This window comes from Oryzias latipes, chromosome 15, assembly GCF_002234675.1.
Source record: "Oryzias latipes chromosome 15, ASM223467v1".
Taxonomy (NCBI): Eukaryota; Metazoa; Chordata; class Actinopteri; order Beloniformes; family Adrianichthyidae; genus Oryzias; species Oryzias latipes.
In genome coordinates this window covers 7,463,995-7,477,373 of record NC_019873.2, presented here as the reverse complement: position 1 = coordinate 7,477,373, position 13,379 = coordinate 7,463,995, and the positions used below count along the sequence as shown (strand labels likewise).

Sequence of the window (13,379 nt, the reverse complement as noted above, 5' to 3'; positions counted from 1 at the left end):
CGTGACATGCACAGAAAATGGTGCATATTCATCTGTGAGTCCTTTTAACACCATGGCCACTAACAGTGCGTCGCTGAGGGTCTCTTTAGCTCTGTTCAGCGCTGCCACAATCTTCTCAACACGTGCTAGATAATCTGCTAGCTCCTCTTGATCAGCCATCAGCACGTTGGTTAATTCTGTGTAAAGTCCAACAATCCGCGGTTTTTCTTCTGATTCAAAATGGCGTCTCAGTATTTCTAGACTCTTCTTTCCATCGTCTGGCGCTTCATACAGGATTAGCATTAGCGTCTTATCATCCAGGCAACCACATAGTTCTGCATAAGCCAGCTCGTTTTTCCTACCGGCTTCTGGATCTGCAGCCCCCGCTTGCTGGCTCCCGATAATAGCCTCCTTCAGGCCGAGCGTTTTCAAGTACGCTAAAAATCTGGCCTCCCATATGTGGTAGCGTGCTTCGTCTCCGTCGAACCGCGGCGGGAGTCCGCGTCCGTGTATGGCCGTGCTTAACATTCGACTGGGCCCATAACCTGTTGAATCTCCTGCAGCGGACTGCTCCCGAGTCGCGCGCGTGCTCCCACCTGTGCTCTCAGGTTCAGACATTTCTCTGGAGTATTCACTGATACAAACGAGACTGGAGGCACTTTCAGCTTTCCGGCAGCCATCAACCAGGTCACCACGAAGAACTCACAGCAGGTGGCTCCGCCTTTATTTATACTGACAGGTAACTGTGCGCAAAACAAAATAGTTCCCCAAACAAGAACACGTAATGATATTCATCGTAGTTCAACAGTGTTTTTTAAAGTTACAACTAAAAAAGTTTTTGGTGGCCCTAAAACTCCATCGTACTACAGGCTGAGCAATTTACGATCTAAGACTTTTGTGAGGGACACTTGCACGCACATTTGCCCATATTTCAAACGGCTGTTAGGGCAGTTTTGACTGAGGCATAAACCACAGCTCATGTTGTTTGTCATAAGTGTTGCAAGCACAACGGCTGAAGAATTGATTGTTTCTGTCTGTGTGGCCATGTGACTTTTGACATCGCTCAAACAGCCCGATAAAGTGCTACCAGGACTTGGTTCATAAGCTTGAGACGGAGGTAAGCAGGGGGGTCAAATGGATAAACACCTTCCTCATAAAATGCTTTTCAAAAATTCACACCATTTGTTAAATTGAGAGGTTTTTGGTCATTTATATTAATCTTCAAAAAAGAAGGAAGTTGGAATAAAAGTATTAAGGCCAAACCATGATTTTCTCATTAAATCATCAATGAAAATCATAAAGGAACAGCTTTAAGGCAAGAATCAACTAAATACACAACAATTATTTAAAGAATAAATCAGTAAAAAGTAAAAAATAGTTTACTGGTAAGTTCTTATCTAAAACCTGTTCTTTACCTCAAAACATTGGTTAAAAAAAACAGAACACTTAAAAAAGTAAAATCCTACATGTCAAATGTGCAACAGTGCAGAGGTCTGATAGTCTCTTCCTGAGAGTTTGTGTCCAGCAGCTGTCTGTTGTTAACCCGTTAAGCTCTGATTGGTCAGGACTGGTCTCTGCTAACATTGATAAACCTTCACCTATGAGCCTTTCTGCACTGTGGCCTTCATGATGGAGACAGCAAGGTTCCCTCTGGGGTAGGACAGACCTTGCTTCAGAAATGTATACTCAAAACAATTGTATTTTACACATGACTCTTGATACTTTCAGGTTTTCCCTTTTTGTTCTGCTGGTTGTTCCATCATGTGGTTTCCCTGCCAAAGGTGATCTTTCATTCCCTTTTGATGACACATCAACATAGATGTTGTGTTGATCTTCTTCAGAACTTGTGCTCTTTCTGCTTTCAGGCTCCAAATCCACAGATCATGGCAGTGGTGACCAAAAAGCAGCAACTAACTTTGCTTCCCACAGAGGAGCTCAGATGAGCCGCTCTGCTCCTGTGCATTACAGCTCTCATTCAAGCGGCGTCTCTCAGCCAGTTCCAGTGTTTGTGCAGAATCCTGGTGTCCCTCAGTTTGTTCCCATGGTTCCATCAGGCAGCAGCTTGAGCTCTGCTGTTGCAGGATACCCTGTGGCTGTTCAGACAGGATCTACTGTTCCTGTGTTTTCCGGTGTTCCTGCAGCAGGAGTCTCTGAGGCAGTTCAGGTCCCTGTGCAGGCTCCTGGTTTCTCCCAGTTTGTTCAGACGGGCCCAGCAATGGTTGGCTCTGCTTCCCCTGTGTTTGTGCTGCATGAAGGAGCTGGTTCCACACAGCCAGGACCTGCTCAAGCTGCTCTGCCAGGTGACTCCTCTAAAAATGTGCTGTGAATGTTGTTTTCCATGAATCCTCCCCTTTCTGACAAGTGTCTTGTTTGTCCAGAAACCCAGTGGGCTGTTGCTCCTCCATCTTTCTCTGAGCAAGCAGCAGCTGATGCCCAGGCTGTGGGCTCCAGTGACTTCCTGCCACAAGTCCCTGCCCCTCCAGCTGGCCCTGTCCTCCAGTCTGGAGAGACTTCCAATATTGTGAAGGAAGCTGAACTTGGCAACTACCAGCAGCAGACGGAAGAGTTTGGTTACCCGGCTGAGGCGGCGCAGCCTGGAGCTGCTTTCACCAGCGTGCTTGTTCCAGGCCAAGGACTTGGTGGCTTCTGGGCTTCTCCTTATCCTGGCTTTGACTACAGGCTCCTGTATGGTCTGTACCCTCCAGGCACCTACACCACCTTCAGCCAGAACCATGAGAAGGGCAAAGACTACTACCAATCCATCCACTACTTGAAGGAGCATGTTTCTGAAGACCAAGGTCCTCAACAGCAGCAGCTTCAGCAGAAGATCTTCCATGGTCATCCCCAGAGATCCTGAGGCTCATTGGCCTGGTGGCATACTGGGTATGTTCAAATATTAATAAGGCACATTGTTCGTTGTTTAAAGTTTTTCATTATTTTTTCCAGGATTGCTGGCTGAATTTGTACGAAATAAAGGATCAAAAGAATCTAACTGAAGTGTTCTCTATAAATTAAGAATTTGCAATACAAGGATTAAACTGTGGTTCAGAGAATGGCCAAGCATCACTAAAACTGATATTGTTTAACTATTGAAAGTTAAACTCATTAGCCATGTTTTATAGAAACGTATGAAAACCTAAACTTCGTAGAAATTTCATTGTCCAAGAGAAGCAATGCTTAAATACTGTGGCACTTTGGGAGTGACTTCTTACTAAAGTTGTAGATCCGTAAACTATTGTAGTTAATCCTGCTAAGCTACTTTTGGCATTTCCAGGAGGTCATTAAGCGTCTCAAACTGATTTTTTTTTTTTTTGACGTAAACTATAATGTGCCTTTACTGTAAAGTCATGAGGACTGAGGAGACAACTCTTATAAAAAAAATAAACTATGGAAAAGTTTAACTTGACTTGCATGGAGGTATTACAATGACCAGTCCACCAATCCGGTGTATACACACAGATCCAGGTACGTTGTCTGACCTGGTAAAGAACTACAAAGCTGGGTAGCTCAGATTTGATCCACCTGAAATGTTGGGATTGTAAAATGGGGACCGGCTTACTAAGCACCAGCAATTGACCACAACCTGGAGGCAAATTTCAGAACTTCTGCAGAGACTAAAAGTCTTTGTGGCTAAATGAATAAAACATTAAGCTGTAAATCTAATGGGCTTCCAAAAATATGTAAAACCTCCAGATTACTTCAATTGTGTTTAGTCTTTCCATCTGCTGCGCAGTGTTCACTTGCTGCACTGTATGCTCACTTCAACTATAATCATGGAAATTTACAAGAAAGTGGCAAATGTACAACTTAATCTCAAATTTTTGGCCCTAAACTGTTCATTTTCTTTTCTGCAAGCTGAGAATTTCTTTTTTCCATTGCTTTGGCCAGACGGGGTGAAATTCTGTTCAAAACCACAAGTGAATACTTCGGCTTGAGAGCGGCAGCTCAAATTTCCAAAACGGTTGCTGAAAACTTATTTTATTCTAAACAGAACTTTACTGTAATCTCTATAAAACCAGTAAAAGGCTCATTGAGCAACTAACAGAAAAATAATCAAGCAGAGGTAAACTCATCTGCAATGCTCAACTAAGATCTTACATTTTCATTCCATTTGTTCAAGTGATAAACTGCAAAAAACTTTTAGAAGAGTCCATAGCAACTAAGCTAAAAACATACATTTAATGTCAACACTAGCAAACAAGATCTGTCCTCACTTTCACTTGAAAATCAAGTTCTGTACATGGACCAAAAATATTTCTTGAATCAGTGCTCTCAGTTGAAGGCCTTTAAAACAATTTAGACTTGGCCGCTTTGACGTTCCTTGACTCTGCCTTGAGGAAATTAACCGGAAGATTTCCTAGCGCTGTTTGAAGCATGTCAAGTCACATGACCACAAAAATAAGGCCTCTTCATGTCAGATCTGTCTAGCACAGAGGTGTCAAACTCATTTTAACCGAGGGCCACGTCAGCATAGCGGCTGTCCTCAAAGGGCCAGATATAACTTATACATGTAACTAAATGTAATGAAAAATGTAACTACTCCCTAATGTTAAATAACTCATAACTTTTTAAAGTGAAAATTACAGTTGCATAGAAACATGATTGCTTGTTTGACTTTAGCATTGATCTTTCAAATTTGGTGCTGTCACGTTAGGTTATATGGACAGTGTTTAAGTCCTAATGTTTAGTTGTCCAATCCAATATTTCAAGTTCAATTCCCCCTAGATATGAATAAATACACACCAATTTTTATTTTAAGAAATTAAAAACTTTTTGATCACCGCGGTGATGAACCACCAGGGGGCGCAGTGTCGCGCTTAACCGCAGCCCCCCCCCCCCCCCCCCTCTCAAAAAAACCACACAAGATCTATGGAGTCCTATACTGTTCATAATTAAATAAATATTTAATAAAATAAATATGGCCTCATGCAAATACACAATCAACCAATAAATCTCTCATAAATATATAAAAAGATCGTGAAATGCTGAAAAACCTGCACACTGATTTTAAATTAGCCATTATATCATTCAATATATTTCATTTTGCTTTAAAAACCTGTCCCTTATTTTAAAACAGCATTTTAAAATATTCATTTTTAATCATGTGGAATATTATTATAATTCTGTCTTTTTTCAGAAGCTCGTATTTCAAAATCAATATTTTCCAAAGTAGCTTTGTTTTTATTTCATGTTGGTGTTTTTCAGAATGGCTTATTTCATGAAGAGCTTTTTCAGGAGAATGAGTCTGTCAATCAGTAAAAGTGGGCGGGATCTAAACGCTCATTGGCTCATCCATGGATATCTACTCTTATTCCTCGATACCCGCTCAGCGGTGTGCCAGTCAGAGAGATGAAATATTTCAGCGATATCAGTGCGGCTTTGCTGACATTAGAGGATCAAATATAGACAAACTATCTGTCTGCTGCAGAAGATGCAAATATGAACGACTCTGTTTTTGTAGTTTGAGGGTTTGTGTAGACCAAACCACAGAGGAGTTTCGGTCGTCCACGTCTATAAGTCCCCCGTTGAAACACTCTTCATTCTTACGCCATTCACTCAGAGCTCACATCGTGCCTCACACCCGTGTCGGCTCGCAGGAGGTGAGCTGCGCAAAGCGGAACAAGCCTGCTCAGGCCTCCTGAACCTTATATTTTTCTATTTTCATTGAGACAATGATTATAATCAGGTCCTCTGATTTTATTTTTCGCTCCCGGGAATATGTTGAACCTTTCCTGCGATGACGTTTCTGACCGTGGTCGGAAAACGCAGCGGAGATCTGGGATTGATTGAGCAAAATTCTGCAGCCAGGGCTTACTCCAAGAATCAGGCTCTGTACTTTGGAGGAAACCTTTTTTTACTATTACTTTTCCAGGGGACAGGGCAACAGACCCTTAACTTGCGCTCACACACTCACTCTCGCGCTGCCTGGGCGCTCTGATTACACGTGATTTAAGACGTAGTAGAGACTCTCTCTGGGATGATCTCATGAACTCAAACATGGAAAAATTGTTATAATGTGAAACTATTCAAAATAAATAAACCTGATCTTTTAACACTCCATGTGCATTGTGCATCCATGCATTGTTACTGAGATAAGCGCAGGCAACCGCTCCATGTGGCTAACAGGCTAAAAACATTAGGTGGTAGCCCCTCCCATACGCGGCATGGTGCGTTCATAGAACTCCAGTTCTTTTATGTATGATTTATTTATACACTTTTCAAAATAAGAAAAACAAAAACAAAAAACAATTCAAAACCACAATTGCAAAGAAAGAAAAGAAAAGGAAGAAATGAATACAATCTTACAAACAATATACTGTGCTACCAACCTATAAACAGCAGAGACACTGCACACCTTATAACCGTTAATGTACCTGAAAGTTCACTGGGTCATTTCTAAGGTCAAGGACATGACATGCTCTAAGAAAGGTGACCGAATTTCAGAGAATTTACATGCAGTACCATTAAGAGAATGTCTGATTTTTTCCAGCTTAATAAAAGAAAGAGAGTCTTTTATCCACTTTGAGTGAGTGGGTGGGCGAAGATCTTTCCAGTGCATCAAGATAGTCCGACGTGCAAGTAGTGTCAGAAAGGCAATGAGGTCCTCTAACCAAGGAGGGAGAGAATGATTGTCCGGAGGTATACCAAAAAGGGCTGTCATTGGGGATCGGTGTACTTTGACGTTACAGACAGAAGATAAAGAGTCAAATACAGAGTCCCAAAAGTCAGAAAGCGACGGGCATGTCAAAAACATATGGGTAAGATTTGCAGGGCCGAAATTACATTGTACACAGTTAGGATCAGTACCAGGAAAAACTCTGGCAAGTCTGCTTCTAGACCAATGAGCTCTATGAACCACTTTACATTGAATAATACAGTGCCGGGTGCATATTGATGAGGAGTGAATTCGCCCAAGCACAGATCTCCACTGATCATTTATGTCTAGATGAAGCTCTTCTGACCAAGCCACACGTAGCTGGTCAGATGACGAATCAAGGGTGGATAGTAAAAAGCTATAAATTTTTGATATTGTACCCTTCAGAGAGGGGTTTATCCCCATGAGATTGTCAATCATAGTGGCTGTTGGGGCACTGGAAGGATCAGGGAAATGACGACAGATAAAATTACGAGCTTGCAGATACCTAAAGAAGTGAGTGTTGGGCATATTAAACTTTTTAGCTAATAACTCAAACGGAGCTAAAGTTCCATCTATGTAAAAGTCTTTTACTGAAACTAAGCCACGACTTCTCTACAGGGCAAAAGTCTTATCAGTAGACGATGGAGGAAACAGAGGGTTAAGATAAAGTGGGGACATGAGAGAGATTTTTTGAATTACCAGGTGCTGTTTCAGTTGAGTCCATATCTTTAAACAATGCTTCACTATGATGTTATCGGTGTAAGATGTGAAAGATAATTTAAGAGGCAGACTCAAAAGAGACAATAAAGTAGCAGAGGCAAAAGTACAAGATGATTCCTCCATTAGTAACCAGACTGGCTTAACAGTGTGACTATGACACCAAAATAATATTGTTCGGATATTATGGAACTCCAGTTCATAGAAGTTTTGTGGAACTCCAACAACCACCCAGCCTAACTTAGACCACTACTAGATGTTCATGAGAAGAGGAAAATAGCCGAACCGACCACAAAATCACCCGAATTATGCACACTCGGCCAAAGCCACTTTTGTCCGCAAATTTAGAACAAAAACTGCCCAATTTCGTGTAACACTGTGGATGTGTTGAGGTGCATACTCTCCCTAGTGTTGAGGAGAGTGTATTGCGCCGTCACGTTTGGTGAAGCATCTTGGATCGATGTAGTCACGGTGCTGCTGCTCATGTCTGAGTTAAGGAGTAGCCAATCACAAAAGTGTCTCCGCCTTGTGTAGTTTGATTGACAGACAGACACAGTCTCCTGAAAAAGCTCTTCATGAAATAAATACGCCATTGTGAAAAACAACAACATGAAATAAAAAAAAAATACTTTGGAAAATATTGATTTTGAAATCCGAGGTTCTGAAAAAAGGCGTAGAATTATATTAATATTCCACATGATTAAAATGAATATTTTAAAATGCTGTTTTAAAATAATGAACAGGTTTTTAAAGCAAAATGATATATATTGAATGATATAATGGCTAATTTAAAATCTGTGTGCATGTTTTTCACCATTTCATGATCTTTTTATATATTTATGAGAGATTTATTGGTTGATTGTGTATTTGCATGAGGTTATATTTATTTATTTAATTAAATATTTATTTATTTAATTATGAACAGTATAGGACTCCATAAAAATCCCCCGGCGGCCGTATCAGAAATAAATACAATTACAACTTAGTATTCTTTATTAACAATTAACAGTAACAACTAACTACTACCTAACTCAGTGGCGGTTTTTGATATGGGCGATGTGGGCGGTCGCCCAGGGCGGCACTTCATAGGGGGCGGCATTTGCCGTGCCAGAGGCGTTACACCTAATGTGCAACATACTATATTCAAAGAGGAAGCTTGAAGCTTTTAATTTGAAATTACTTCAGCAGCCGACACTTACTGCTTTTAGTTTGGCACATGAGACTCTTAAGAATGTCTTCCTCCTATTTGCTCTTCACACTTATGGTGAAAAAAAAAAAAAAAAAGAATACCTCAGAGTGAAACAACGTAAAACAGGCACATGAAAAGGAATTAGGCAGAACAAACACCCGTGCTCAACCCAATTTCGAAAAAAGCAGGCAATGGAGATTATTTCCCACAATTCTTTGCTCCGACACAGCAGACCCGATGCGCACGTGACCACCGCCCTCTGCTGCAAGACGCTTGCGGCCACACCTCTTTGCGGTAGTCTTTGGAACATTAGTAAAAAAACTCGAGAGGGGAGCGCAACTCGCCGGTGGCTGGCTGAATCACACTAACAGGTGATTGGGAGTCTTTTTCTATCTAACAATCAACTCTGGGCCGCAGCTGCGCCTCCCGTCATAGAGACGGAGCCGCGTGTGTCAGAGGGAAGGGGAGGGGGGGGAGGGGGGATGAGATCAGACCATTTTTTTAGGATTGAGTTTTTTTGGAGGATTTCTGCTGTTGATGTTGCACAAATTTAGGGAAATGCCAAATATTTTTGGAGTAATCCCACTGATGAGTTCTAAGATTTAGTCTTTAATGTTTTATAAGACCTAAACATATTAATCACAATAAGTTTTTTTTAAGATCTAATCCCTCTGATATGTTTCACAAAGACACACACAGGACGTCACACATTAAGACATTATTGCTAAAAATGAAGCAGGAGTCCAGCTCTAAAAAAAAATTTCTCTAAAAAATGATGAAAGAGTAAAAAAAATGGAATTATTTGATATAATTTCTTATTAATATTTCCAGGCTTTCTTTGCTTTTTGTCCTGCAGCATGTTCATATTTGTATAATTTTGACAGAATATATTTATATGGAGAACAAAATATTACAACTTATTTAAGGTTTAACTTGTGTTCCTGTTTTTATTCATATTTATGTTCAAAAAGTTCAGTTTAAAAGGTTTAAAAGTTTAGCTTTAGTGTGTTCAGTAAACATTTATCTTCTTCGGCCCAAAACCTTAAGCGTGTTTTTAACTTAGGCCCCTGTGTGACTGAGTTTGACCCCCCTGTAATACGAGTCTAGAAAATTCATGCATTTTTTGTGTAAAATGGCTAAATAGAAGATAGGGAACACAGCAGGATGTTGTCAAATTTTGTATGTGGGGGGGGAGGGGGGCGCTGGTGGGGTTACTCGCCCAGGGAGTAAGTTAGTGTAGAACCGCCACTGACCTAACTAATGAACTAATTATATAGGTGTTGTAGATTGACTGTGACTGTGCGAGGGCGCTGCATCGTGTGTAGGACTGTGAGGAGGGAGCGCGCACATGTGTGTTGGGGGTGCGTGTTGATTCCTCTGCAGTGGACCGCTCTCTAGCTGCACGCGAGTTTCACCTGTGCTCTCTGGTACAGACATCTTCTCAGAATATTATATATTACCCAGTAATAAACAGACTGCAGACACTTTGTCACCTTTCCGGTAGCCATGAAGCCTGACACCCATGAAGAACGTGGGGCAGGAGGCTCCCCCTTTGTTCATACAGACATGTAACGTTGCGCTGCAGCTTGTAACGGAAATGAATACAAATGGAAATTAATAATTAGAACGCAGTAAATTTGTTGTATTTCCTCAGGAGACGGAAACTTCTGTTGTAGAATGAGGATGTGTGCTTCTGAAAGTGCGCACCCGTGTGTGTAAAGGGAGCCGCGTGCCACGTGCAGCGCAGAGGCAGTGAGAGCGCGTGCCGAGACAGACAGTGACAGGCGTGGTGGGAGAGAAGGAGAGAACAGTCTGAAGGAAAGAAGGAAAGTCTGAACACAGGACTAGCAGAAAAAGTAAATTATCAGCAAAGATGAACTTGTTTAATGTGTTTCTTATAGTTCCAATCACGCACCATATGCTGAACTTTCAAAAAAAAAAAAAAGTGCAGTGATGAGGTCATCATCACAGACCTACTTGCGGGCCACAAAATGACATGGCGGGCCACATTTGGCCCGCGGGTCTTGAGTTTGACACATGTGGTCTAGCAGATCAGTGGATTTTTGAAGGGTTTGGGTTTCTCAAAACCTAAGCAATCCTACAGCAGTTGAACTTTCACTTACTGGTATTTTAGATGTCAAGTGGAGAACATTCACATCAAGGCAGCAGACGCCATGTTAGACCCTCAATTCTAAACAATTGACCAACACAGGTTGTAGTTTAACCATTTTTCTTTTATAAACTGGTAAGCCATGTCTGCCAGCAATCCTTTGTGCAGGATAGTTCCAAACTATAATAGCAGATTTAAGGCCAACATTACAAGCACATTTAGACTTTTGCACAGGAATCCTCCATTTTTTAATGGGCATTTCTTTTTTTAACTTGTCCAACAGCTGAGCAAGCAGATCAGAATTGAGTGCCTCTTGTATTGGACGGATTTCATTGTTACAATTTGGGTTTATCGATCTTCGGTGTACATTTGTATAAACCCCTTTTCGTATTTGATGCCAAGCTTTATTTATAAAAATTATCTGTATGCATTCCTTGTAGGACCGGACAGATAAAAGAGAAAGAAACAGTGGGATGTCAGAGATGGGGGATAAAGGGTTGGGAGGGGGGGGGGGGGGGTAGTCGATATTACAAAGTTAAAAAAGTGTCCTGATTGCAGTACATAAGTCTGCACACAACTATTTACAAGTTGGAGGTATAATCATACATGATTAAAGATTTCTCCCAAAATTTCTGCACAGACAGGTGCACACAATTTTCACATTACCGATATTCATGAAGAGGGGTGTGGAAAAAAAGACGATACCAAAGGTGCAAAGGTGAGTAAGCAGGTGGGTGGAATGAATGTGTGCCTCTTAAATACTTTGATCACACTGAATGCTCCAGCAAAGGCAGGAGGCCCAGCACCCCACACCCCACAGCTAGGGGCAGACAGCGCAGCAACCCGGCCGATCCAGGCATCCAAGAACTTCACCGTCAGATAAAGATCCATGAGCAACCACCCTCCTGTGCACCTGACCCCCACCACAGACTGAGAGGTCAGGACCCAGCAGCCCCCCGGCCGAGGAGTAGGAGGAACCGAGCATGTGCAGAGCCGGAGCCCCGGCCCTATAGCCAGTGCTCCGACCAAATGAGACCTACGCCGGTGCCCACAGAAGGCATGCCACCGCCTGAGAGTCCGAAGCCCCCTCCCGCCCCCAACCCCAGAGGCAAGCCGGCACAGCCCCACTGAGGTTGAGGGCGTGGCAGAAAGTGACCGCCCGAGCGGTGAGACCGACAAGTGACCAGCAGAGGCCCCAGACGGGGCATTTCTGGGTCATTACAAAACCAGAGTTTATTTCTCTTTGCCAACAGCATGACTACTTAAGGCAACTTCCCCTCATCTCCCACCTTGTAGTGCCACTTACTGTCAGAAGCAAAACACGTCACTACATTATATCAGGAAGTGATTCAATGTTTGAGGCTGGTTTTAGAAATCCTCTACAGAAACAGGTAAATCCAAGTTTCCAGATCTGTTTTTATTAGGTCAAACTTAAGCATCCAAGTTCTAAATGAGGCTGAATGTGCTCATGATATCCTCCACGTTGATGAGCCTCAAGATCTCTGGGGTTGACCATGGAAGACCTTCTGCTGAAGCTGCTGCTGTTGAGGACCTTGGTCTTCAGAAACATGCTCCTTCAAGTAGTGGATGGATTGGTAGTAGTCTTTGCCCTTCTCATGGTTCTGGCTGAAGGTAGTGTAGGTGCCAGGAGGGTACAGACCATACAGGAGCCTGTAGTCAAAGCCAGGATAAGGAGAACCCCAGAAGCCACCAAGTCCTTGGCCTGGAACAAGCACGCTGGTGAAAGCAGCTCCAGGCTGCGCCGCCTCAGCCGGGTAACCAAACTCTTCCGTCTGCTGCTGGTAGTTGCCAAGTTCAGCTTCCTTCACAATATTGGAAGTCTCTCCAGACTGGAGGACAGGGCCAGCTGGAGGGGCAGGGACTGGTGGCAGGAAGTCACTGGAGCCCACAGCCTGGGCATCAGCTGCTGCTTGCTCAGAGAAAGATGGAGGAGCAACAGCCCACTGGGTTTCTGGACAAACAAGACACTTGTCAGAAAGGGGAGGATTCATGGAGAACAACATTCACAGCACATTTTTAGAGGAGTCACCTGGCAGAGCAGCTTGAGCAGGTCCTGGCTGTGTGGAACCAGCTCCTTCATGCAGCACAAACACAGGGGAAGCAGAGCCAACCATTGCTGGGCCCGTCTGAACAAACTGGGAGAAACCAGGAGCCTGCACAGGGACCTGAACTGCCTCAGAGACTCCTGCTGCAGGAACACCGGAAAACACAGGAACAGTAGATCCTGTCTGAACAGCCACAGGGTATCCTGCCACAGCAGAGCTCAAGCTGCTGCCTGATGGAACCATGGGAACAAACTGAGGGACACCAGGATTCTGCACAAACACTGGAACTGGCTGAGAGACGCCGCTTGAATGAGAGCTGTAATGCACAGGAGCAGAGCGGCTCATCTGAGCTCCTCTGTGGGAAGCAAAGTTAGTTGCTGCTTTTTGGTCACCACTGCCATGATCTGTGGATTTGGAGCCTGAAAGCAGAAAGAGCACAAGTTCTGAAGAAGATCAACACAACATCTATGTTGATGTGTCAGCAAAAGGGAATGAAATGATCACCTTTGGCAGGAAAACCACATGATGGAACAACCAGCAGAACAAAAAGGGAAAACCTGAAAGAATCAAGAGTCATGTGTAAAATACAATTGTTTTGAGTATACATTTCTGAAGCAAGGCCTGTCCTACCCCAGAGGGAACCTTGCTGTCTCCATCATGAAGGCCACAGTGCAGAAAGGC

The 13,379-nt window shown here is 43.0% G+C and overlaps 2 protein-coding genes across 2 annotated transcripts; one reads left to right on the top strand and one right to left on the bottom strand.

Moving 5' to 3' along the window:
- Positions 1–1,585: 1,585 nt before the first annotated feature.
- On the top strand, positions 1,586–2,971 carry LOC101168843. The gene is made up of 5 exons (XM_023963539.1): positions 1,586–1,634; positions 1,708–1,760; positions 1,845–2,279; positions 2,358–2,862; positions 2,926–2,971. The coding sequence occupies exons 1-4, from the start codon at positions 1,606–1,608 to the stop codon at positions 2,834–2,836; spliced, it is 996 nt and encodes a 331-aa protein (XP_023819307.1). The 5' UTR covers positions 1,586–1,605; the 3' UTR covers positions 2,837–2,862; positions 2,926–2,971.
- Positions 2,972–12,028: 9,057 nt separating this feature from the next.
- Positions 12,029–13,379, bottom strand: LOC111948799. The gene is made up of 4 exons (XM_023963537.1): positions 13,329–13,379; positions 13,203–13,255; positions 12,683–13,117; positions 12,029–12,604 (listed from the first exon to the last, which is right to left on the bottom strand). Exons 1-4 carry the CDS (start codon positions 13,355–13,357, stop codon positions 12,126–12,128), a joined length of 996 nt encoding a protein of 331 aa, XP_023819305.1. The 5' UTR covers positions 13,358–13,379; the 3' UTR covers positions 12,029–12,125.